Genomic DNA, 22,300 nt, shown 5'->3' on the forward strand with positions numbered 1-22,300 from the left:
GCCAGTCGTCGAGGTATGGAAATACTTGGAGACCCTGGTTGCGAAGAGCTGCAGCCACCACCACCAGACATTTTGTGAACACTCTGGGAGAAGAAGCCAACCCGAAGGGGAGAACTCGGTACTGCAGATGAAGGCTTCCTACTTGAAATCTGAGGTACTTGCGAAATGCTGGATGAATAGGGATATGAGTATACGCCTCTTTGAGATCGAGGGAGCACATCCAATCCCCTTGATCCATTAAGGAATATAAAGTTTGCAGAGTGAGCATTCGAAATTTCTCTTTGACTAGACATTTGTTGAGAGCTCTGAGATCTAGGATCGGTCGTAAATCCCCCGTCTTTTTGAGAATTAGAAAATAACGGGAGTAGAATCCCAAGTTCCTTTGTGGAAGAGGAACCTCCTCCACAGCTCGCAGGCGAAGAAGGGCCCGAGCTTCCTGAAGAAGAAGGGGAAGGTGCGACAGATCGGAAGGACACACTCTTGGATGGCGATCTGGAGGTACCTGAAGGAACCGAAGAGATTATCCCTCTCGTAGGATGGTAAGCACCCAGAGATCTGATGTAATGAGCTCCCACTGGTGATAAAACTGGGAAATGCGACCCCCTATGGGGAGGGGAGAATTTGGAAACAGAGAAATTTGAATGCTCAGGCTGAGACTGTCAAAAAGACTGAGCTGGTTTGGTGGCAGCGGGAGTCTGAGACTTTTGCTGGTGCTGTTGTTGCGGAGGACGACGAGGAGGAGGCCTGGAAAAAGCAGGAGTCGTTTTCTGAGGATAACGACGTGGAGTCTGTTTAAAACCTCTAGTTGGTGTAGGTTTAGGTTTTTGTCTGATGAGAGAAGCAAAAGAGCGTTCATGTTCTGAAAGACGCTTAGTAGCTGCTTCAATAGAATCATCAAACAATTCGTTCTTCTGACAAGATCGCCAATCGATCTTGAAGATTGGGATCCATGTCAACAATGCGTAACCATGCCAAACGGCGCATAGCTACAGCAAAAGCAGTGACACGAGAAGATAGTTCAAAGGCATCATAGGAAGCATGAAGAGTCTCAATTGAGAAAGAGTCTTAAGAATAAGTTTGAATTCAGACAGACGAGTTGTGGAGATATCCGGGTAAAAAGATGGTAAGATCTTCAGAAAGTGGTTGAAGTAAGATGTAAATATGTAGCTATAATTAAGAACTCTATTTGCCATCATAGAGTTCTGGTATAATCGGCGACCTAACTTATCCATGGTACGACCTTCTCTGCCTGGAGGAACTGAAGCGTAAATTTTTGAGGGATGCGCTTTCTTCAAAGATGATTCCACTACCAGGGATTGATGGGAAAGTTGAGATTTTTCATAACCTTTACATGGAACTGTTCGATAACGAGATTCCAATTTAGATGGAATGGCAGTGATGGAATAAGGAGTCTCCATGTTACGAACAAAGGTTTGTTTGAGAACAGGAGTCATTGGTAACCGTAGTGACTCTTTAGGTGGATGAGGAAGCTCCATATCTGCTAAATATTCAGGAGTGTATTTTGAATCTGAATGGAGATCTAGTTTGAGAGCTTGTCCCATATCGAAAATAAATTTGGCAAATGAAATGGATTTTGAATCAGATGCTTCCTCAGGTGACACACTGCGAGATTTAGGAAGTGCTGAGTATGAAGGAGAAGCTTCTCTAGAGTATGGTGAGAGTGGTTCTGATTCAAGACGTAGAGTCACAGAAGAAGGTGTACTGTGTGGTGGAGTAAGAGAATGTTTTCTCTTAAGACTCCTGGATGGAGAAGTACCAGGTGTACGTGGTACTGAGTGGGTCGAAGTTTGAGGAGAAGTGTCTCGACGAGTGGTCTTCGACGGTGGAGTCCTCGGTCGAGAAGGGCTTCGATTCGATGCTCTGTGGTGTCGAGAGCCCTGCTTCGATTTCGAAGAATGAGGCAATGAAGTCTCGGTGTCAAAAGCAGAAGACTCCCCTCGATGCTTGGAAGTAAGATGTTTCGAATGCTTCGAGCGATGCTTCGGAGGAGGTGATTCCGGAGAAGAATCCGAAGAAGGTGTCCTCTTCAGAGTCCGGGATCGGCCTCGAGACACTGGAAGCTGTGGCTGGGTGACAGGCTGATCCACCCGAGGCAAGGTCGAGGACGGAACCAATTGAGCCACCAATGAGGAAATCTGAGTGGTCAAGATAGACTTTAGCATGTCCTCCAGCATCGGCACCGAGACAGAAGATTCCGGTCTCGTAGGTGCAGCAGTACGCTCCGAAGAGGGCGACCTCGAAGGTGAGTATTCCCTTATCTTGGAGGTACGCTTGGAAGATGGGCGTGAAGAGGACTCGGGTGGCTTCTTATGTACGGCACCTGAAATAGAACCAGGAGACTTACCCCCTATGGAAGATTTCACCGAGGTCACTGTCTTCGAGGGAACCGAAGGAGGCATGGTCGAGGCTTTCGAGACCGAGGCTCCAGCCGGAACCAGGGTCGAAGCCTTCGAGACTGTGGGAGTCGATGTGGACGGAGTCGAAGCCTTCGAGACCGGGGCAGCTGCCGCGGTCGAGGCCGGATCCGAAGATTGCTCCATGTCTCCAAAAAGTTGAAAAAATTGGGCACACCGTCGTCGAAAGGCCTGTGGAGTGAGAGTGAAGCAACGGTGACAGTCTTCTGGGGAATGGGAAGGACCCAGGCACTGAAGACAGCGGCAGTGGGGATCGGTGACCGAAATCACACGATTGCACTGACGACAACGTTTAAACCCGGTAAGGGGCCGGGACATAGAAAAAATAAAGTCTGTGTCGAACGGAAGGAGCAATTGGGCCTAGGCCCAAGGCTCACCGGCCGGATAAGAAAGAAAAGAAACAAAAAATTTGTTGTTTTTTTTAAAAAGAAAAGGAGAAATTGAAGAGCACAGCGACCGAACTAATCCGAAAAAAAGAAACAGCCGCAGTGAATAGAAGGCAATTTGCTGCAGAGATGAAGAAAAACGTGTCTTCTTGTCTCCGCGGAATTAACCCTTTCAGGACCAAGGGACATATTTGTCCCATAACTTTAAAATCCTATAAATTTTGATTGGGATAGTCTACAGTTCTAAATTTGATATGTACGGATTCCATATGATACTGCCTTTATGTAAACAAACTGGTTCCGACATTCATTCATTAGCGTCGTTTCTAGATTAACGAGAAGATTCACTTGCCACACTGTCCATAAGCCAGAAGTGTGATTTTTTTAAATAAAAATAATGATATTTCACAAAAAAAATCAATTTTTTGGCATCTGCAAGCCCTTTTTACCATAAAAATGTCGTCAAAACCACAAAAATAGGCCTACGATCCTTATGGTCCTGAAAGGGTTAAACAAACTGAGGATCCTCACAGGAGATGCGCCCCCTAGTTCGGGCGGGAAGGCACGCGCGCATGCGCGCTACAGCACTCGAAAGATCGAGATCTTCAAGCAAGTTTGCTTTCGAGGCTGTCCGCTGCAGGGCTCCGTCGGTGACGTCATCCATGTGTGGGAATATGCTGCCTGCTTGTCCTGGGATAATACCTTATTCCACCAATAAGAGCCAACTTCATCAGTGATGTCACAATGACTTGATTGTCCTGCACTCCCCTCTCCCCTCCAACCCAGCCAGCAGATTAACCGTTCCTCTTAACTGTGTCCATGACATCCTGTTTGTCTGTCTTGGCTGTTTAGATTGTAAGCTCTTTGGAGCAGGGACTGTTTTCTTACTCTTTGTGACTCTGTGCAGCGCTGCAGAAGTATTAACCTATTTTTCTTTATAAAAAAGCTCTTACGAATAGATGGGTCTTTAATGTGACCCATGTACCGCATTCCACAGCCTTGGACCTTGGAAATTGCTGCCATCCATGTTTTCAGAGAGTACATTGTGAGTATTTTCCAGGTCAGTTGAAACTTCTAACAGTGCCTAGCACTAAGAAAGCAGCTCCCACCATATCAAGAGGAAGAGAGGCTAAAAGATTGTTTCTGCTTTTAAAAGGCAGAACAGGTTGTCTTTTGAACTGTACTGAAGCCTTCAATGTTTAGCATGAATCTACCGTATTTTCACGTAGATAACGCGCACCCGTGTAAAACGCGCACACGGGTATAGCGTGCGGAAAACACAAATTTATGTACAGAAATTTTTGTATACCGCGCCCACCCGTATACCGCGCATGCTGCCCGACTCTCCAGTCGCCCGCCCCGACTCTCCTCTGGCCACCCCGACTCTTCTTTCGCCCGCCCCGACTCTCCTCTCCCCCTTGAAGTCCTGTCCCCACCCTGAAAGCCTGATGCCCCCCCCCGACGTCCGATTCATCCCCCCCCCCCGCAGGACCGCTCGCACCCCCACCCCGAAGGACCGCTCACACGCACCCCCACCCTGAAGAACCGCTCGCACCCCCACAGCCTCCCGACCCCCCCCATCATGTAGAAGCTCCTACCGGTGTCCTGCTGCTTCCCCTCTTGCCCCGCCGACTCCCCGACACGATCGGGGCAAGAGGGAGCTCAAGCCCTCTTGCCCCAGCCAACCTTGGCACCGCCGACATGATCGGGGCAAGAGGGAGCTCAAGCCCTCTTGCCCCCCCCGACTCCCCGAAACGATCGGGGCAAAAGGGAGCCCAAGCCCTCTTGCCCCGCCGACTCCCCAACTCCCCGACAATATCGGGCCAGGAGGGAGCCCAAGTCCTCCTGGCCCTGGCGACCCCCCCCTAGTTGTTCAGGACAGGAGGGAGCCTAAATCCTCCTGGCCACGGCGACCCCCTAACCCCACCCCGCACTACATTACGGGCAGGAGGGATCCCAGGCCCTCCTGCCCTCGACGCAAACCCCTCTCCCCCCAACGACCGCCCCCCCCAAGAACCTTCGATCGCCCCCCCAGCCGACCCGACCCCCCTGGCCGACCCCCACGACACCCCCACCCCCCTTCCCCGTACCTTTCTGTAGTTGGCCGGACAGACGGGAGCCAAACCCGCCTGTCCGGCAGGCAGCCAACGACGGAATGAGGCCGGATTGGCCCATCCGTCCCAAAGCTCCGCCTACTGGTGGGGCCTAAGGCGCCTGGGCCAATCAGAATAGGCCCGGGAGCCTTAGGTCCCTCCTGGGGGCAGGGCCTGAGGCACATGGTCGGGTTGGGCCCATGTGCCTCAGGCCCCGCCCCCAGGAGGGACCTAAGGCTCCTGGGCCTATTCTGATTGGCCCAGGCGCCTTAGGCCCCACCAGTAGGCGGAGCTTTGGGACGGATTGGCCAATCCGGCCTCATTCCATCGTTGGCTGCCTGCCGGACAGGCGGGTTTGGCTCCCGTCTGTCCGGCCAACTACAAAAAGGTACGGGGAAGGGGGTTGGGGGTGTCGTGGGGGTCGGCCAGGGGGGTCGCGGGTCGGCTGGGGGGGCGGTCGGAGGTTCTTGGGGGGGACGGTCGTTGGGGGGAGGGGGGTTTGCATCGAGGGCAGGAGGGCCTGGGATCCCTCCTGCCCGTAATGTAGTGCGGGGTGGGGTTAGGGGGTCGCCGTGGCCAGGAGGATTTAGGCTCCCTCCTGGCCCGAACAACTAGGGGGGGGGTCGTCAGGGCCAGGAGGACTTGGGCTCCCTCCTGGCCCGATATTTTTGGGGAGTTGGGGAATCGGCGGGGCAAGAGGGCTTGGGCTCCTTTTTGCCCCGATCGTGTCGGGGAGTTGGGGGGGCAAGAGGGCTTGAGCTCCCTCTTGCCCCGATCGTGTCGGGGGTGCCAAGGTTGGCTGGGGCAAGAGGGCTTGAGCTCCCTCTTGCCCCGATCGTTTCAGGGAGTCGGCGGTCCTTCGGGGTGGGGGTGCGGGTGTGTGCGAGCGGTCCTGCGGGGGGTGAATCGGACGTCGGGGGGGGGGGGGGAACTATGTAAAAAAAATTTTGTACAACGCGCTCACGCATATACCGCGCAAGGGTATGCACGGTTTGTAAAAACACGTATAACGCGCGCGTTATATGCGTGAAAATACGGTAAGTTGTTTAATATTTCCCGCAATACATGAGCTTAGCCAAATTTTAGGGATCTCCTCTATTTGTCTTTGCTATAACTTAAATGTCTTTACATAGACTGAATCAAATCTATATAGCCTCTCAATAAATTATAACTGTAGTAAGTTATTTTACATGGATTCCTCCTGTTCATAAAAAGGAAAAACATCAAAAATCCACAGAGTAATTTAAGCTCACAACAGGAAAGAAAAAATTTACTTTGCAGATGAAGAATCAGACTGACTAATATATCCCAGCATGTTATGTCTTGCTTTACAGAGTAGAGCAAATCAGGTACAGGCATCAAACAGTCCGGTGTTAAGGCATTTGATACCTCCTGCACTTGAATCAACCTTCTGGCATTTCAAAGATTTTCCATATTTCCTCAGCTAACAACATGGAATATATATGTCACTCCGTTTATCTGGGCTTACTGTCAAGTCGAGCTTTACTGTATAAACATACATTGAAAAGTGAACTAATCTCCAGCTGACAGCACAAGAGGAAAAGGCTGGAGGACGCAACAGAAATGTTCTGTTTTGACTGTGGCATATAAGTACAATCCACAAAGCCACTGAGAGGGTGCGCTGTACAACAGTGAGCCCAAAGACAAGAGGCAAGAGACCAGGATTTCACAAAAGAACAGGAGTGTCCACAAACGCACAAGGTGGAATCAGTCCTTAGAGCCAAGAGATTTGGATGAAAGATTCTGTATTATACTGATGCAAATAAACTGACACTGGAACCTGGACTCAACACGGGCTGCGCTTCGGTCCTGTACTGGTCATCAAAATACACAAAGTCCCATAGGCAGTAAAAATGCTTGCTGGGGCTTGTTTGTTACATCTTTACTGCCTATGGGACCTTGTGTGTTTTGATGAGCAGTACAGGATCCCTGAGGAAGGCTTACATCGCCGAAACGTGGCCCGTGCTGGGTCCAGATTCCAGTGTCAGTTTATTTTCATCAGAATCTTTCATCAAAATCTCTTGGCTCCGAGGACCGATTCCACCCTGTGTGTTTGTGTAAAAGTAGTAAGTGCCAGCTCTAGTCACTTCTTTTTTCATAGCAGGCTGAGGAGATACCTTCTTACTGTTTTCTGATGTGGGGCTTAGAATTGTCAATTCTGGTCTACTGGGCTTCGGCTTTGGAGATTCACAAGAGTTAATGAAATTCATGATAAAGAGCTCCAAATGCTGTCCTTTCTGCAATGAAGTAGATGAGAAAAAATTAGTCAGCAGCATGCAAGGACCACTTCCTCTAAAAGAAGATGACTAAATGCAAAAAAAAAAAAGTATCCCAAAAATATAACCGTCTTACCTCTTTAATTAGTTTCCCAGGAACAGACTTTATGATTTTGCCTGTAATTTAGAAAAGAAAGAAATGAGTTTAGGGTACAGAAAATGTTTGCCCTTTTCCGCTATTTAGGGGTGTAGGTATCAAACCATATTAGGGCACTGATCTCTGTTCTTTGCCCCTATATAATGCCATTGCAGAGCCCTAGCACAGCATTATATAGATTACCCTGTTTTACACAATAATGACATGAAAAACACACAAATGCATATAAAGCAGTTCTTTACTATGTAAATACTTTTTCATACAGTTGCAGTGAGCACCAGGTGCACACAAGCCACTTTATAGCTGGCAAAATATCCCAGCTTTACCACCACCAAGACATGGCCCCATGCTTAGAGGAGTGGCCTAGTGCTTAGGGTTCATAGACAAGCCCGCGAAAGACAAAGGCGCGCGCCGACAACTGAGCACAAGACGGAGGCGCGCGCCAAAGAAAATTACAGTTTTTAGGGGATCCGACGGGGGGTTTTGTTGGGGAGCCCCCCCAGTTTACTTAATAGAGATCGCGCCGGCGTTATGGGGGTTTGTAACCGTCCACATTTTACTGTAAACTTAACTTTTTCCCTAAAAACAGGGAAAAAGTGAAGTTTTCAGTAAAATGTGGGGGGTTACAACCCCCCAAACCCCCCACAACGCCCCCACAACGTGGCGCGATCTCTATTAAGTAAAGTGGGGGGGTTCTCCCCCCACGCCCCCCCATCAGAGCTCTAAAAACAGTAATTTTCTGCGGCGCGCACCTCTGCGCTGCGCTCAATTGTCTGGGCGCGCCTTTGTCCCGGCGCGCTTTTGACCTGACACCAGTGCTTAGAGCTGCTGTCTCAGCACCCTGAGGTTGCGAGTTTAATCCCACCGCTGCTCCTTGTGACCTTGGACATGTCACGTAGCCCTCCAATGTCCCAGGTACCACAAAGTTGTGAGCCTGCCGGGATATTTACACCGCTTTGGGTGAATCTCTTCATGAAAAGGCAGTTTCAGAAAAATATAGAAACAAGACGACAGATAAAGGCCAAATGGCCCATCCAGTCTAAAGCATCCACTATCTCCTTTTCTCCCTAAGAGATCCCACGTCTGTCCCACCCTTTCTTGAATTCAGAGTTTTGTCTCCACCACCCTTTCTGTAAAAACATATTTCCTTAGATTACTCGTGAGCCTATCACCTCTTAATTTACTACTGCTAAAGCACTTCCAGACACACACAGTGCTGTACATTAGACACGCAAGAGATGGTCCCTGCTCAATAGAGCTTATGATCTAATTATGACACACACTGGACAAAAATGGTGAATCAGTATCTGGAGTTTCCTTTCAATTGAAAGGGAATAAGAAATAAGGCTGCATGTTAAAGGGATCAGCAATGGAACAGACACGCGACATCCCCAGTTGCTCCTGCCCTTACTGAAGCTGGTCATCCAAAATCAAGGCCAGCAATCCCTAGTGTATATCCTCAAGGGTCACAAGTGCCGTTTTGTATGATGGTGCAGGCCAGCGCAGGAGCAACTAAGGATTGCTCTTTTCACTCCTGGGGAAATTCAGCACAACTGTACAAAGCAGAATTTGCTCAAATTCCCCAATCCTGCCTCAATACCACCCCTCCCCTGGCACACACAATAGCTTGCTTAGGGCCTTCTATACCCTCTTGCCCGATCACAGGGCGAGAGGAAGCAAGCAAGGAGCTGTACCATGAATTGCATGCTCCTCCTCCTCTTCTTCTGTCGGCCTGGTCCCACTGCTTATCTGATCCGAAAGCGATGCCATACGGATGGGCCAATCAGGTCCAGACTAGCAAAGGAGGACACAGCGCGATGTGTAGGCCGTTTGCTTCCTACTCTTGCCACATTATTGGGATGACGAGGACAGAATAAGTTGGAGGTTCTATGTGTCGTGGGTAGAAAGGGGGTGGGAGGAAAAGGTCGGTGTCAGGTCAAAAGCGCGCTGGGACAAAGGTGCGCGCAGACAATTGAGCGCAGCGCGGAGGTGCGCGCCGCAGAAAATTACTGTTTTTAGGGCTCCGACGGGGGGGGGGGGGCGTGGGAGAGACTTAATATAGATCGCGCCGCATTGTGGGGGGTTTGGGGGGTTGTAACCCAGTGTTCCCGCTAAGCTGCGCTGGGGTGCGCTGGCGCACAAAATATTACCTCGCAGCGCACAAGTTTCTCGTCACAGCGCACACAGTGTAGAGCACAGTTCTTCAACCGCCGGTCCGCAAACAAAATCTTGCCGGTCCGCGAAGGATTCGGTCCCCGCCGCAACGAAAGGCCGGCGTCAGCTGACTTGCAACTTCCTGTTGCAGTCGCTGTGCCGGGACTCCTGCCTTCGCCGGGACTCCTGCCTTCCATCGCGTTTGCCTCCTGCCTTGTCTCCGCACCTCCAGACCAGCAGCGGCAGCTGTGTATGCTTTTAACTTCGGCACAGAGCTGCCCCTAATCAATAGTTTAGCGCGGTTTCATAAGGCAGCCTCGGGGCCTTTGCTAGGCCGGCCCACATCGCATCATCGAAGCAGGCCGGCTATCAAAGGCCCCGAGGCTGCCTCATGAAACCGCGCTAAACTATTGATTAGGGGCAGCTCTGTGCCGAAGTTAAAAGCATACAGAGCTGCCGCTGCTGGTCTGAACTCTTGGGCCGCTGAAGGAGGGCAAAAAGCAGCTGTCCTGGAGGTTTCCCTTCCTCTCGCCTTTACAGGTTCCTTTTTTCCACCTTTTTTTTTTTCCTTCAAACGGCAACGGGCCCCAGCATCGACATCAATCAAGTAAGTTCCACTGTCAATCAAGCGGTTCTGCTCGGCCAAAGCTTCCCCTGTGACATGAGCCACCCTCAGGGGAAAGAAAGTGACCCACAAAGGTGAGGGGAAGGGGGGCAGATGATGGAAGTTGGGGGGGGGGAGAGAGAGAGAGAGAGAGAAGGGGCAGATGATGGAATGGAGGAGATGAGAGAGAGAGAGAAGGGGACAGATGATGGAAGTGAGAAGAAGGGAGAGAGAGCAGAAGGCAGATGGATGTCAGTTGAGAAGGGAGAGCAGATGCTGAATGGAAGTGGGGAAAGAACACATACTGGATGGAAGGAGGAGATAAATAAAGGGGGAAGAAAATAGTAAGATAATGGAGGGGTGAGGGAAAGGGGTGACAAGTTGTGTGTAGACACAGTGAAAAGAGGGAAACGGGACTAAATAGTAAGAAAGAATTTAATTTAGATGGAGGCAGAAAATAGAGAAGGAAGACCAGAGAAGAAAAGGGAAGAGAGAGCAGAGAATGATCAGATCTGAGTGGAGGAAATGAGAAGAGAGATATGCTAAAAACCACAGGGGGGAGGGAAGGATAGAGATGCCAGACCATGAGGGGAACAGAAGGAAGATGATGGATGCTAGACCAAATTGGGGGGTGGGGGGGGGGGCAGGAGGAGAGATGGCAGGGAAAGACAGACAGTGAATGGAAGGGGCAGATGCTGGACTGAAGAGACAGAGAAGGTTATCATGCTGCTGTACCGGGCCATGGTACGCCCTCACCTGGAGTACTGCGTCCAGCACTGGTACTTTAAGAAGGACACGGTACTACTCGAAAGGATCCAGAGAAGAGCAACTAAAATGGTTAAGGGGCTGGAGGAGTTGCCGTACAGCGAAAGATTAGAGAAACTGGGCCTCTTCTCCCTTGAGCAGAGGAGATTGAGAGGGGACATGATAGAAACATTCAAGGTACTGAAGGGAATAGACTTAGTAGCTAAGGCAGGGAGAACGAGAGGGCACTCTCTAAAGTTGAAAGGGGATAGATTCCATACAAACGTAAGGAAGTTCTGTGGTAGAAAGCAACATATTTATTTGGCTCATAACTTGCTGGCGCCCGATATTTTTAGCTCACAGTGAAAAAAGTTTGCTCACAACACCCGCCCGCTTAGAGGGAACACTGGTTGTAACCCCCCACATTTTACTGAAAACTTCACTTTTTCCCTGTTTTTAGGGAAAAAGTTAAGTTTACAGTAAAATGTGGAGGGTTACAACCCCCCCAAACCCCCCACAACGCCGGCGCAATCTCTATTAAGTAAACTGGGGAGGCTCCCCAACAAAACCCCCCGTCGGAGCCCCTAAAAACTGTCATTTTCTTCGGCGCGCGCCTCCGTCTTGTGCTCAGTTGTCGGCGTGCGCCTTTGTCTTTCGCGGGTTTGTCTATGAACCGAAAAGGTCAGAGCAAACACTTTGTACCACAGGTGGAGAGGTGTGCTAGAGGGAAAAGAGAGAGAGCAGGTTGGAGAATGTATGTTATTAACGGGTGCCCAGGGCAAGTTAGGACAGCATGACAATGGAAGTTGAGGGGCCTGGCTGTGTGCCATGCACATGGGGCTCCTGTGCAACCTGCAGAAAATCTCTTGTGGGGAATGGAATGGGGTTGTGAACAAATTGGGGATGACTGCTGTGGGTTGAAGGGGTGCAGAGCACATTGTGGCTGTGTTTCTTGGCTATGTGCCGAGATCCAGAGCATGGGAACAGGATGAGGGGTGGGGAGATGAATACAGAAGGCAAGGACAGAAAGAGTAGGGGTAGGGAGGACAGAAGAGAGAAAGGTAGGTGGTGTCCACTTTGGTGAAGGGAGAGAAAAGCTGCTAGTGAAGGTCTGAAGGCTAAATTTTGGGCAAAAAAGTGTGGAGGAGGGTGGAAGCTAACAAGTGATATGCTAGGGAAAGAAGCAGCCGAGGGACCAGTTAGGCCTTATTCATGGGAGGAATTCTGCGCACGCATACAAATATGCCAAATTGCTTATTTGATAGCACTGCATTTGATGACATTGTTAATAAAGTACATATATTAACCAGAGTCAAAGGTAGCAAAAGAAAGGGGTGAAATGAGAGCTGGTGATGCCAAAAGCTATGCATTAACGGATATAGTAAGATTAAACTAAACTAAACTAAACCTTAGGTTTATATACCGCACCATCTCCGTGGACACAGAGCTCGGCACGGTTTACAGGATTTAGGATGAGAAAGGAACTCCAGTGGAGGGTTTAAGGATTAGGTGTAAGAGGCCAAAGAGAGGGAAGTGCTACAGTTTTGAGAATAGCCAGGTTTTTTTTTTTTGGTTTTTTTATTTATTTATAAATTTTTCAAATTTTAACAAGCATACAATCTTGTATAGAAAAGTGCAATCAAGAAAACATATCATTGATTATTCTCAAACTTGAAAATAAACCAAAATTACATAAAAGGTAAGAAATCCAACTTAATTGCACACTAGTCCTCAACAATGGATCCAAGATTAAGGAAATAGGAGTAAATATAGTACAATAACAAATTAAACCAAAACACGTCATCTGTGCTGAAAGAGAGCTCGCTGCAGGGAACATCACAAGGGGAATTTCTCCTTGTAAAAGAACCAGCGACCGGGACAACTGTGCTTAAGGGACAACAAGGCACAGGGGAGGTAAAGCACTCAGATGAACCAACTAACATTGCACAACTAACTTTGCCCCTATTCGACCCCCAGAGGTCACACTGGATTCATTATGGGATTTGGTTTCTAGTTTGGGTAATTCCCTCAATCCTCAGATAAAGAACTTGGAAAAAGAATTAGAATTCCAGAGAGAAGAAATTAAAATTGTGAAACAGGACATTGTAGTCATAAAAACTGAGATTCAAGAAGAAAAGAAGGACTTAAAAATGTTTAAGAGTAACCAAGATTTAATTGTGAAAGATAATCTTATTATGAGAAGAAAATTAGAAGTACTTGAAAATAATAGTCGGTTTAATAATAGTCGTTTGATTAATTTTCCAAAGGTCTTGTCAATTCCTCTAGGAGAAATGATAAAACGTTACTTTCTGGAAAATTTAAAAATTCCTGAGAGTTCATTGCCACCATTGTCAAGAGTGTACTATTTGCCTAAGAATAGCCAGGTTTTTAGGTGTTTACGGAAGAGTTGGAGGGAGCTTGAGGTTCGGAGCGGGGAGGTAAGGTTATTCCAGAGCTCAGTGATTCTAAAGGGGAGGGATGACCCTAGTTTGCCTGCATGCGAGATGCCTTTTGTGGAAGGGAAAGATAGTTTAAGAGTTTGGGAGGATCTGGAGGAGGTAGGAGTTGCGGAGTTCCAGGAAAGGGGAATAACGGCAGGAAGGATGCCATGTAGGATGTAGATTTTGTACGATGCTGGTGTAAAAGGATTGGGAATAGGTCCTCTTTGTGACTGGTGGCTGAAGGTGACATCATGTATTGACTTTCCAGCAAGGGAAACATTAATCTGATTCTTCAGGCATCCTCTCATGCTACAGGACCGTTGCTCCTATTGTTAACATAAGAACATAAACGTTGCCATAATGGAACAGACCAAAGATTCATCAATCCAGTATCCTGTTTCCATCAGTGGCTGGCAAGATCCCAAACAAGAAAAGCAGATATTATGTTGCTTATTTTAGAAAGAAGCAGTGAATTTTCTCTGGCATTTTCCTTTAGGAAAGTATCCAAACTTTTTTAAACCCTGCTAAGCCAACTGCTTTTATTACATTCTCTGCCAGTGAATTGCAGAGTTTAATTACATGTTGAGTGACGAAACATTTTTTCCTGTTTGTTTTAAATTTTCTGCTTAGAAGCATCATTGCATGCCCCCTAGCCCTTGTATTTTGGGAAAGAGTAAACAAGGATTCTCATCTATCCATTTCACGCAGTATTTTACGGACTTCTATCATACCGTCTCTTCTCCAAGTTGAAGAGCCTTAGCCTCTTTAGCTTTTATCATTTTCATTCTCTGTACTTTTTCTATTTCCACTATATCTTTGAGATGTGGTGACCAGAATTGCACAAAATATTTAAGGTGCGGTTGTACCATGGAGTGATACAAAGCTATTATAATATTCTGTTTAGTTTTCCATTTTTTGCTTAACATTCTATTTGCTTTGTTAGCTGCCACTGCACACAGAGCAGAGGGGTTTCAAAGTATCATCAATGACACACAGGCCTTTTTCCTGAGCAGTGAATCCTAGTGTATGGAACCTTGCATCACGTTCGGGTTCCTCTTTCCTCCATATATCATTTTGCTCACATTAAATGTCATCTGCCATTTGGATGCCCAGTCTCATAAGATCCTTTTGCAATTGTTCACAATCCTCTCGCAATTTAACTAAGAACAAGGGTGTCCAACCTTTTGACTTCCCTGGGCCGCATTGGCCGAAAAAATGTTTCTGGGGCCGCACAAACACTGCAGCAAGACAGAGGAGGGAGCCGGCAAGACGGTAAACACTTGGGGGAAGCAGAGGAAAACACTGCATCGCCCTTGATTGGGGCCGCACAAAATACTTCACGGGGGCACATGTGGCCCTTGGGCTGCAGGTTGGACACCCCTGACTTAGAATAACTGTCTCATCAGAAAATTTTATTAGCTCACTAGTTGTTCCCATCTCTAGATCGTTTATAAATTAGTTAAAATGCAGCAGTCCCAGCGCACCCCCCTACAGGGAATCCCACTATCTACCATTCTCCATTGGGAATACTGGCCATTTAATCTTATTCTGTTTTCTATTTTTTAACCAGTTCTTAATCCATAATAGAACACTACCTCCTTTCCCATGACTTTCTGATTTCCTCAGGCGTTGTTGACGAAGTACTTTGTCAAATGCCTTTTGAAAATCTAGATACACTATACGGACTGGCTCACCTTTATCCACATGTTTATTCTTCCCTGTGAAAAAATGTAGTAGACTGGTGAGGCAAGACTTCCCTTTATTAAATCCATGTTGGTTTGGTCTCATTAATCCACACCTATGTATATGCTCGGTCTTTTTTTTTTTTAATAGTCTCTACCATTTTGCCCAGCATCAATGTCAGCCTCACCAATGTATAATTTCCAGGATCACTTCTGGAACCCCTTTTAAAAATTGGCATTACATTGGCCACCCTTCAATCTTCCAGTACCATTACCATGCTTGATTTTAAAGATAAATCACATATTACTAACAATAACTGCAAGTTTATTTTTCAATTCTATCAGCACTTTTAAGTTGTAGATTTGCTACTTTTTAATGTCTCTAATTGTCCCATTACATCTTCTAGGTTTACAGAGACTCCTTAGCACTGAGTACCATTTCTGGCACTGGTATCCCATCTCCCTCAAATCTTCCACGGTGAAGAGAAAAGAATTTGTTTAGTCTCTCCACTATGAACTTGTCTTCCCTGAGTTCCCCCTTTGCCCCTCGATCATCTAGAGCAGTGGTCCCCAACCCTGTCCTGGAGAACAATTAGCCAGTCAGGTTTTCAGGACAGCCCTACTGAATATGCATGGGGCAGATTTTCATGCCTGTCACCTCCATTATATGCAAATCTTTCTCGTGCCTATTCATTAAGGCTATCCTGAAAACCCGATTGGCTGGTGGTCCGCCAGGATAAGGTTGGGAACCACTGATCTAGAGGCCCAATCGATTCTTTTACTGGCTTAACATAAGAACATAAGTTGCCTCCACTGGGTCAGACCGAGGTCCATCTCGCCCAGCGGTCCGCTCCCGCAGCAGCCCATCAGGTCTGCGACCTGTGAAGTGGTTTCTGACCACTTCTATAACCTACCTCAAGTTCTATCTGTACCCCTCTATCCCTTTATCCTCCAGGAACCTATCCAAACCCTTCTTGAATCCCTGTACAGAGTTCTGGCCTATCACTTCCTCCGGAAGCGCGTTCCATGTGTCTACCACCCTCTGCGTAAAAAATAATTTTCTAGCATTTGTTCTAAACCTGTCCCCTTTCAATTTCTCTGAGTGACCCCTAGTGCTTGTGGCTCCTCTCAGTTTGAAGAATCTGTCCTTATTTACTCTCTCTATGCCCTTAAGGATTTTGAAGGTTTCTATCATGTCCCCTCTAAGTCTCCTCTTCTCCAGGGAGAACAGCCCCAGCATTTTTAACCTGTCAGCGTATGGAAAATTTTCCATACCTTTTATCAGCTTAGTCGCCCTCCTCTGCACTCCCTCGAGTACCGCCATGTCCTTCTTGAGGTACGGCGACCAGTATTGAACACAGTACTCCAGGTGCGGGCGCACCATTGCGCGATACAGCGGCATGATGACTTCCTTCGTCCGGGTTGTGATACCCTTTTTGATGATGCCCAGCATTCTGTTTGCTTTCTTTGAGGCTGTCGCACATTGCGCCGATGGTTTCAGTGATGAGTCGACCATCACCCCCAGGTCCCTTTCCAGGTTACTCACCCCTAGCAGTGTTCCCCCCATTTTGTAGTTGAACATCGGGTTCTTTTTCCCTACATGCATGACCTTGCATTTCTCTACGTTAAAACTCATTTGCCACTTTTTTGCCCAGTCTTCCAGTCTCGTTAGGTCCCTTTGTAGGTCTTCGCAGTCTTCCGTGTTTCTAACCCTGCTGCAGAGTTTGGTGTCATCAGCAAATTTGATAACCTCACATTTTGTCCCCGTCTCCAGATCGTTAATAAATATATTGAATAGTAGAGGTCCCAGCACCGACCCCTGCGGAACTCCGCTCGTGACCCATTGCCAATATGAGTATTGGCCCTTGACTCCAACCCTCTGTTTCCTGCCCGCTAGCCAGTGTTTGATCCATCGGTAGATATCCCCTTGCACCCCGTGGTTCCACAGTTTTTTAAGTAGCCGTTCGTGAGATACCTTGTCGAAGGCTTTTTGGAAGTCAAGGTAAATGATGTCTATGGATTCACCCTTATCCATCTGACTGTTTATTCCCTCAAAGAAGTACAGCAAGTTCGTGAGGCACGACCTTCCCTTGCAGAAGCCATGCTGGCTCGCCTTCAGTTGTCCATTGTTTTCTATGTGTTCGCAGATTGTGTCCTTTACCATTGCTTCCATCATCTTTCCAGGAACCGAGGTCAAGCTCACAGGCCTGTAGTTTCCCGGGTCACCCCTTGATCCCTTCTTAAAGATGGGCGTGACATTTGCTATTTTCCAGTCCTCTGGGATCTCCCCAGTTTTTAGGGAGAGGTTACATATTTGGCGAAGTGTCTCTGCTATTTCGTTTCTCAGTTCTTTTAGTACCCTTAGGTGGATGCTGTCCGGGCCTGGTGATTTGTCGCTCTTTAGTCTGTCTATCTGTCTGAGGACATCCTCTTTGCTTACTTCTAGTTGTACCAGCCTTTCGTTGTGTTCTCCGTTTATAATCACCTCGGGTTCTGGGATATTGGATGTGTCCTCTCTGGTGAAGACCGACGAGAAGAATTTGTTTAACCTTTCAGCTATCTCTTTTTCCTCCTTTGTCGCTCCTTTCCTGTCTCCGTCGTCCAGTGGTCCCACTTCCTCTCTGGCTGGTTGTTTCCCTTTCACATACCTGAAGAAGGGTTTGAAGTTTCTTGCTTCTCCTGCCAGTCTTTCCTCATATTCTCTCTTTGCCTTCCTGACCTCTCGATGACATTCTTTCTGGTGTCTTTTGTGCTCTTCCTGGTTTTCTTTTGTTGGATCCTTTTTCCATTTCTTGAAGGATGATTTCTTGTCACTTATCGCCTTTTTAACCGCAGATGTTATCCATGCTGGGTTTCTAGTTCGATTTTTTTTTGCACCCTTTCCTAAACCTTGGGACGCACAGGTCTTGTGCCTCGAGCACTATGCCTTTAAGCAGTGTCCAGGCTTCCTTTACGGTCTTCACCTTTCCTGAGTTGCTGCTGAGCTTTTTTCCTACCATTTTCCTCATGTCCTTGTAGTTTCCCTTTCTGAAGTTGAGTGCTGTCGTTTTGGTTCTTTTCACCTTTGATGCTTCTTGCTTCTAATACACCTAAAAAAGGTTACTACTACGGCCTAGATTCACTAAACCTCCAAACCGTGTACGATTCCGTTTGCATGCCAGCTGACCAATTTAGTAAAGGCCTGCATACACATGGGGACGATCGTTAACACGTCCCCCTACCCATGGCCAGAGCGATCCCTGCTCATGCGCACACCCTGACAGTAGTAGCAGCCTCCTGTCACTGCTCAGCCCAGCCCAGCCCAGATCTCTCTTGCCTGCTCCCGGACTCTCCTGCTCTCTGCTGCCATTCCCTGCAGTGCAAGCCCGTGGTTTTAAAGTGGGCCTGCACTGCGGGGAACAGCGGCAGAGAGCAGGAGAGTCCGGCAAGCAGGGAAGAGAGATCGGGCACCGCAGCCTGCTCTCTGCTGCCCCGAAGCTGTGCCCCGAATCTGCCTGCCCCGACTCTCCCGCACTCGCCCTGAATCTCTCCTGCCCTTCCCGCACTGGGAGTCTGTAGTTTTAACCCGCTGATTAAAGCGGGCTAAAACCACGGGCTCCCTGTCCGACAAAAAAGTTAAAAAAAAAAAGTTTTTAAAAAAGGTTGCGATGCCCACCCCACGCGCCGATGCCCCACAAAACGCAGGAATGTTGCCAACTCCCTCTTGCCATGTTACCCTCCTGGTCTGGTCAGGCCCGGCCCACCTCCTTCACTATTTCAAAATCTAGTCAAGCCACCAGGCCGGGCCCACCCATAAACAAACTGCAGGAGGGATGCCAACTCCCTCCTGCCACCCCCCCCCCCGGGCACCCCCTACCCATTCCAAGCTCCTTTTCACCCTCCGCCCCGTACCTTTAACGGAGCAGGAGGGATGCTCAACCCCTCCTGCTCCAATGACTCCAGCGACGACTCTGAGGCCTTAGGCCCCGCTCCGTTTCATCATCTGATGCACGGGGAGGAGCCTAAGGCCCTGATTGGCTCAGGCTCCCGCCTTGAGAGGGGCCTGGGGCGCCTGAGCCAATCAGGGACTTCCTTAGGGCTGAGCCTTAGGAAGTCCCTGATTGGCTTTTGCTTTGACCAAGAGAGGGCCCTGCATCATCTATTTCCTTTCTGTGGGGTGAAAGGTACTATGCGTTATTTGGGAATTCATCTATGCCCTCCTTCCCTTCGCCTCTATGACTTAAATTACATACTGACTTTTTGTAAAATTAGGGAAGAATTGAATACTTGGAAAAAGCTTTGCTCTTCCTGGCTTGGTAGGATCGACGTGGTCAAGGTGATGATTTTACCCCAACTTCTATTTCTCTTTCAAACACTCCCGATTTGGGTGAATAAAAAGGTGCTTGAGGCTATGCAACAGTGGCTTTTTGACTCTGTGTGGGCCCGAGGATTAGTGGGAGGGTATTGTGTCTTTGTGAACAGCTGGGTGGCCTGGCTGTGCCATCTCTTTCTGAAATACTATCAGTCAGCTCAACTGAGGATGCTTCTGGAGTGGCAGGTTTAAACCTGCAAGCTCTGGGTGGATATCGAACAGGGCAGAGATGACTTGATCCCCTTGCTACATTTGCCTTGGCTCTCTGGTGGCAGGAAGTATACAGGGGTGGGGGGGATCTGGAAGTTGTGGTATACCCCACTTCAGTTTAATCTCAAATTTGTTCCTGATGATAGGGTGGGGGGGGGGTCTTTCATCAGTAGGAACATAAGGGGTTGGACTGTGTGGGGCAATTTGTTGATATGGAAGGGCAAAAGGTGCGACCCTTTGGAGACCTCCAGGAGAGGTACGGCCTGGATTCTAGAGACTTGTTTCCCTACCTCCAGGTGAAGGACTATATCCAGTGGGCTAGGATCCTGAGAGAACTCCTTAGGGGGAAAAATGAATTTGAAAAGCTGTTGGGCCCCGAAGTGAAAAAAGGCATGATTTCTAGTTATATATATATGCCTGCCTCAATAGTAGGTCTGACCAGGCAAACACAGGAAGAGATACTACATTTACAGCAGTTTGAAGCAGCTACAATTAAGGATAATACCTTAATTCATAGAAAACTTGAAGATAGAAAATTATAATTGGTGATTAAATCTTTGTTCCCTGAATTTTCCTTCGGCCCCCCAGGTGTTTCACCTACTGATTTTCTTAAAAGATACTTATCTGAAAACTTAAGAATTCCCCTAAATAATATTCCTCCAATTAATAAAATTTATTATTTGCCAAATAGAAAGGCTTCACAAAAGGAATCAGAAAAAAAGAATGGTCAAGAGACTCAGATTTATTTTGAAAATGTGTCTGTACTTCTTGAACAAACTTTAATAATAATAACTTTACTCTTTTATACCGCCATAACCAAAAGTTCTAGGTGGTTTATGAAGGGATACTTTTCATGTGTCTTGCAGTTTTTCTTTCAACTGTGTTTGAAGCTGTAAAAACCAGACCCTGTTTATTTTTCCTTCTTTTGCTGATATCCTACAAGGCCATTTTATGTTTGAGAGATGTGTTTTCTTATCATGTTGTGAAGTGAATTCAATTGTCTTTCGTAGCTGTATTTGTAAGAAGTTTTAGATAAAGAAAGGCTCTGCTAACCAAAGTACCTTTAAACTTTGGCCTTTAGATAGTAAGATACTTGTTAATTCTTTTAAAGTTTCATGTGACCTGTCACCATATATGGTTTGTATTTACGTCATATGCTGACGACACTGAACCATGTAAAATGATATAAAAAGGGTTGTAAAGCTGACAATAAACTGGACATATTTGGGAGATAATAGGCGTCTGTTGTCTCTAAGATATTGTCCCCAGATGCATCTGACTTACCAATGACAGAGTGTGTGAGGCAGTAATTGGGACCAAAACCCTTTCAGTTTACACTAAAAAGAGCTGGACAATCAACGAAATACAATAATATAGTAAAAAATACAAATATTTGTAAAATAGCATTTCAATAATAAAACTCACTAAGTAATAAATTTATCGAACAAAGAGGTCTTAATTAATTTCCGAAAACTGCAATAGGATAACATAGCTTGCTAAATACATTTACCTAACCAAGATTGTTGCCTACCAGCTTGAAATGCCAGGGTCCTATCTAAGAAGGACTTATATCTACACCCATTAATTTTTGGATAAACAAATAAATAGAAGTTTCTAGTTTCTCTTGATGGTCTATGCAACACAAAATGAGGAAAAAGGTAAGCTGGAGGCAATCCCGTATCAGCTTAAAGCAGATGCAGGAAAATTTGAATAAGACTCTTGCTTCCAAAGGCAGCCAATGAAGTAAATGATAATATGGACTAATATGGTCGTTCGTTTTTAAACCAAAAATCAATCAAACAGCTGACACGGAAAGAGCTACTCTCTTGGTGTCTTTTGTTTTTGAACAGGACGCTAATATGATTTTGAAATTATATTTTAAGAACTCATGGGGTCAGAAAATATGGTTATACCCTGATGTTTCTAAAACCACCTAGGAACGAAGAAAGGATTTCCTTTCCTTACGTCAAGAGACAATTAAGTTAGATGCTACATTTCTTCTTGCGTATCCCTGTAAGTGCCTGGTTAGGTACATGGGTGTCAAATATACATTTTTTTTCTCCAGAACATCTGAAGCAGTTCCTAGATATTAAGAAGACTGTCAAGGAATGATTGAAAAAGGGACTTTAAAAAAAAAATAATTTAGTTGTTCATTCACATTAAGCTTTTTCCTTAAATGACATGCATTTAATTTCTCCTTGTAATATATGTTGACTACCCCTACTGTTACTGTGGTCTAAGAAAGGGGATTAAGATTTGGTTATATTATAAGAAATTTTCTTTTTTTTCCTTTTTGAATAATTTTCCTTTTCTGTATTTCATGCAGCAAGATGTATTCTTGTGAATTTTATTTGAAAGTTATAAATAAAAAAAATTTAAAAAATAGTAGGTCTGATGTGTCCCTGAAATATATGTCTGCCTGGGAAGTATAACTAGACCGGGGCATCACTCCTGAGGAATGGGAAATGTATTGGAAGCATACCGCCACTCTTGGCCTGACCACTGTGATGGTGGAAAATGGGTATAAAGCTTTGTTACACTGGTACTACATCCCTGTTTTGTTGGCAAAGCTGTCTGGAGGGGGAGATGGAAAGTGTTGGCGGGGATGTGGGCTACTTACATTTGTGGGGGGACTGTGGAATAGCCCCGGGAGGGGGGGGGGGGTTGGATTTCTGTAATTCTCGTTTTGTCTTCTGTTTTTGGATTACTATTTCTGCATCACTATGACACTACTTGGGATGAGGAGGGAAGTTTGTTCTGCTAAACTGTTTCTGACGGCGGCTCGCTTTGTGCTGGTCTCCAGTTG

At 46.8% G+C, this 22,300-nt stretch overlaps 1 protein-coding gene across 3 annotated transcripts in view; it reads right to left on the reverse strand.

Moving 5' to 3' along the window:
* Positions 1 to 22,300, reverse strand: part of SNX14 (sorting nexin 14) — a 212,339-nt gene that overhangs the window by 31,627 nt on the left and 158,412 nt on the right. For all 3 annotated transcript variants that reach the window (XM_033937245.1, XM_033937246.1, XM_033937244.1), the window contains exons 21-22: positions 7,288 to 7,328; positions 7,053 to 7,172 (exon numbers count right to left, since the gene is read on the reverse strand). In XM_033937245.1, the coding sequence (XP_033793136.1) occupies positions 7,053 to 7,172; positions 7,288 to 7,328 (161 nt within the window). The remainder of the gene's footprint in view (positions 1 to 7,052; positions 7,173 to 7,287; positions 7,329 to 22,300) is intronic.

This window comes from Geotrypetes seraphini, chromosome 3 (assembly GCF_902459505.1).
Source record: "Geotrypetes seraphini chromosome 3, aGeoSer1.1, whole genome shotgun sequence".
In the NCBI taxonomy this organism is placed as follows: Eukaryota; Metazoa; Chordata; class Amphibia; order Gymnophiona; family Dermophiidae; genus Geotrypetes; species Geotrypetes seraphini.